The sequence below is a fragment of the Empidonax traillii genome, unplaced genomic scaffold, assembly GCF_003031625.1.
Source record: "Empidonax traillii isolate 1590-97213 ecotype Southwest subspecies unplaced genomic scaffold, ASM303162v1 scaffold579:size954524, whole genome shotgun sequence".
Classification (NCBI taxonomy): domain Eukaryota; kingdom Metazoa; phylum Chordata; class Aves; order Passeriformes; family Tyrannidae; genus Empidonax; species Empidonax traillii.
Genome location: NW_020955772.1, coordinates 118,360 through 120,651, shown reverse-complemented (window position 1 = coordinate 120,651; position 2,292 = coordinate 118,360). Strand labels below are relative to the sequence as shown.

At 66.7% G+C, this 2,292-nt stretch overlaps 1 protein-coding gene across 1 annotated transcript; it reads left to right on the top strand.

Moving 5' to 3' along the window:
* Positions 1 to 224: 224 nt before the first annotated feature.
* Positions 225 to 1,638, top strand: PHLDA3 (pleckstrin homology like domain family A member 3). Its single transcript, XM_027898097.1, has 2 exons — positions 225 to 1,124; positions 1,517 to 1,638. Exons 1-2 carry the CDS (start codon positions 773 to 775, stop codon positions 1,636 to 1,638), a joined length of 474 nt encoding a protein of 157 aa, XP_027753898.1. The 5' UTR covers positions 225 to 772.
* Positions 1,639 to 2,292: the final 654 nt, after the last annotated feature.

Sequence of the window (2,292 nt, the reverse complement as noted above, 5' to 3'; positions counted from 1 at the left end):
CCACAGCCCCCCAACCCTGATGGCACTGCACTCTGTATCCCCTTCCTGGCTGGCATTTTATGCAGGGTCCCCTGCCCAGCTGGTACTGCACCCCACAGCCCACTGTGCCCACTGGCACTGCACCCTATAGCCCTGTGCCGGTGGGGCTGCACCCCACAACAGCTGGTGCTGCACCCACAACAGCTGGTGCTGCACCCACAACAGCTGGTGCTGAACCCCATCTGGCCTTGCACTCCACGCCTGGGCTGCCGTGCAGGAGTCCCTGAGCCCTGCCCTTGCGCTGCTGCCGTGCAGCCCCATCCCACACCCTGCCTGTTCACACGAGGGCCCTGGGGCAGCGCCTGCCCACGGGCACCCCAAAAGAACCTCCTGGGTGAAGCGGGGCTGTGCCGGGCCTGGCCGGGCTTCGCCTGGGCGTGAAGGGATCCTGAGCGCAGGAGGGGCCAGGCGAGGCGGGAGGAATGCGAGTGGGAGAGCGGCCGGGCATGTAGCGACAGCTCCTGGGGCGCGCGGCGCCGGGATCCCACACGCTGCACGGGGCAGGGAGCAGAGCCCCGGCAACAGGGGCCGGCATGGGGCACCCCGCCGCTCATCCCCTCTGAGAACCGGGAGCGCAGGGCGGGGAGAGCCCCGGGGGGCAGCGCAGCCACCGCGGGGGTCCCGGCCCCGGGGAACTCAGCTCTGACGTGGAGGGGCTGGGAATCCCCCAGCGGGTGATGCCCGGCTGAGCCCACGCGAGGTGCGGAGGATCCTGGAGGGCCGAGGGGCCGCTATGACCCCCGAGAAGGTGCTGAGGGAGGGGGTGCTGGAGAAGCGGAGCGGGGGGCTGCTGCAGCTCTGGAAGAAGAAGCGGTGCCTGCTGACGGAGAAGGGGCTGCAGCTCTTCGAGCCCAAGGGGTCGCGGCGCAAGGAGCTGAGCTTCGCCCGCATGAAGGCGGTGGAGTGCGTGGAGTGGAAGGAGCGGCACATCTACTTCACGGTGGTGATGGACGACAGCCACGAGATCGACTTCCGCTGCGCCCAGGAGGACCCGGGCTGGAACGCCGAGATCACCATGGGCCTCGTGCGCTTCAAGAACCAGCAGGCGATCCAGGTCGTCCGCGCCCGGCACAGCTGCCGAGCAGGTACCGGACCCGCCGCTGCACCGCGGGTCGGGGTGCAGGACACACCGGGGAAGGAGGTCCCCGGCCACCAGGTCCCGTGTCTGAGGGGTTCGGCTCTCCCAGGGGAATCACAGAGGTCCCGCGGACTGGGGTGGTCTGCAAGGGTGGTGGTCCCGTGTCCCCCCGCACTGGCTGGGATGCCCCCATGGGTTTTTATCCCCACACACCCCTGGAGAGGGACTTTTTATTACCCTCCATCTGGGGTGGCCTGAGGGTCATGGGGCCCTTTTCCATCTTGCACGTGGGATGGGATGGGGATGGTGGCTGGCTCTGCTCCCCAGTCCCCTCGGGGCTGGGCCCTGCCCCATGTCCCAGCACTGGCCAGGTTGGTGACAGACGCCTTCTCTCCGCAGTGGCACAGTTCGACACAGCCCCGGTGGGACAGCCCATGGACACGCAGCATCCCAGGAGCCGGATGGAGATGGCTCTCGGCTCGGCACGAGGTGGGGAGAACGGGATCCCAGCGGGCAAGTGAGGTCACTGCTGTGCAGCCCAAGGACAAGGACGGTGGCCCTGGTGAGGCCAGTGCAGGCACTGACCCTCCCACACCTCCATGGCAGGAGGTGACATCCCTGCCCAGGGACCCTTCAGCTGACATGTGCAGGACCTTGGTGCACTGGTGGGGACATCTGGGCCTCTCCTGCGGGACAGGGGATGGATGAGGCTGTGCCTGAAGGAAGCAGTGGAATGGGGAGCCCTGCCTGTGTGACAGTGACACTGGGACAGATGGATGTGGCTGGGGACACAGCTCCCCCTGAGCCCCCATGTTGAGAAGGGGCTGGATAGCTGCAGCTGCTGCACAGGGACCCTTCAGGGAACTGAAATGATGGTGCGGTGACACTGCCGTGCTGCTGGACATTGTCCTGCCCTGGGATGTCCTTGAGCTGATGGGGAACACTGGGAGGGCACTGGGGACCCCCATTCCTTGTACCAAAAGCGTCCCCAAACAGGACTTTCTGCTTCTTACCCTGGTGTTGCTTTGATTTGCGGGACCCTGCAGGGTACAGGAGAGCACAAATCCTGCACAGAGCTTTGCTGGTTGTTGGCATCCCCCTAAACCAGCATCCCACAGTCGGGCTCCAAAGCCCCCCCCGCTGCCGCCCCGAGCCCTCTCCGGTCACCCATCCCG

Bases quoted from the DNA above. Each gene is read 5' to 3' on its own strand.
- PHLDA3 (XM_027898097.1), top strand. From the start codon at position 773: ATGACCCCCGAGAAGGTGCTGAGGGAGGGGGTGCTGGAGAAGCGGAGC. The intron at 1,125-1,516 runs GTACCGGACCCG...TTCTCTCCGCAG, and splicing joins CCGGCACAGCTGCCGAGCAG to TGGCACAGTTCGACACAGCC.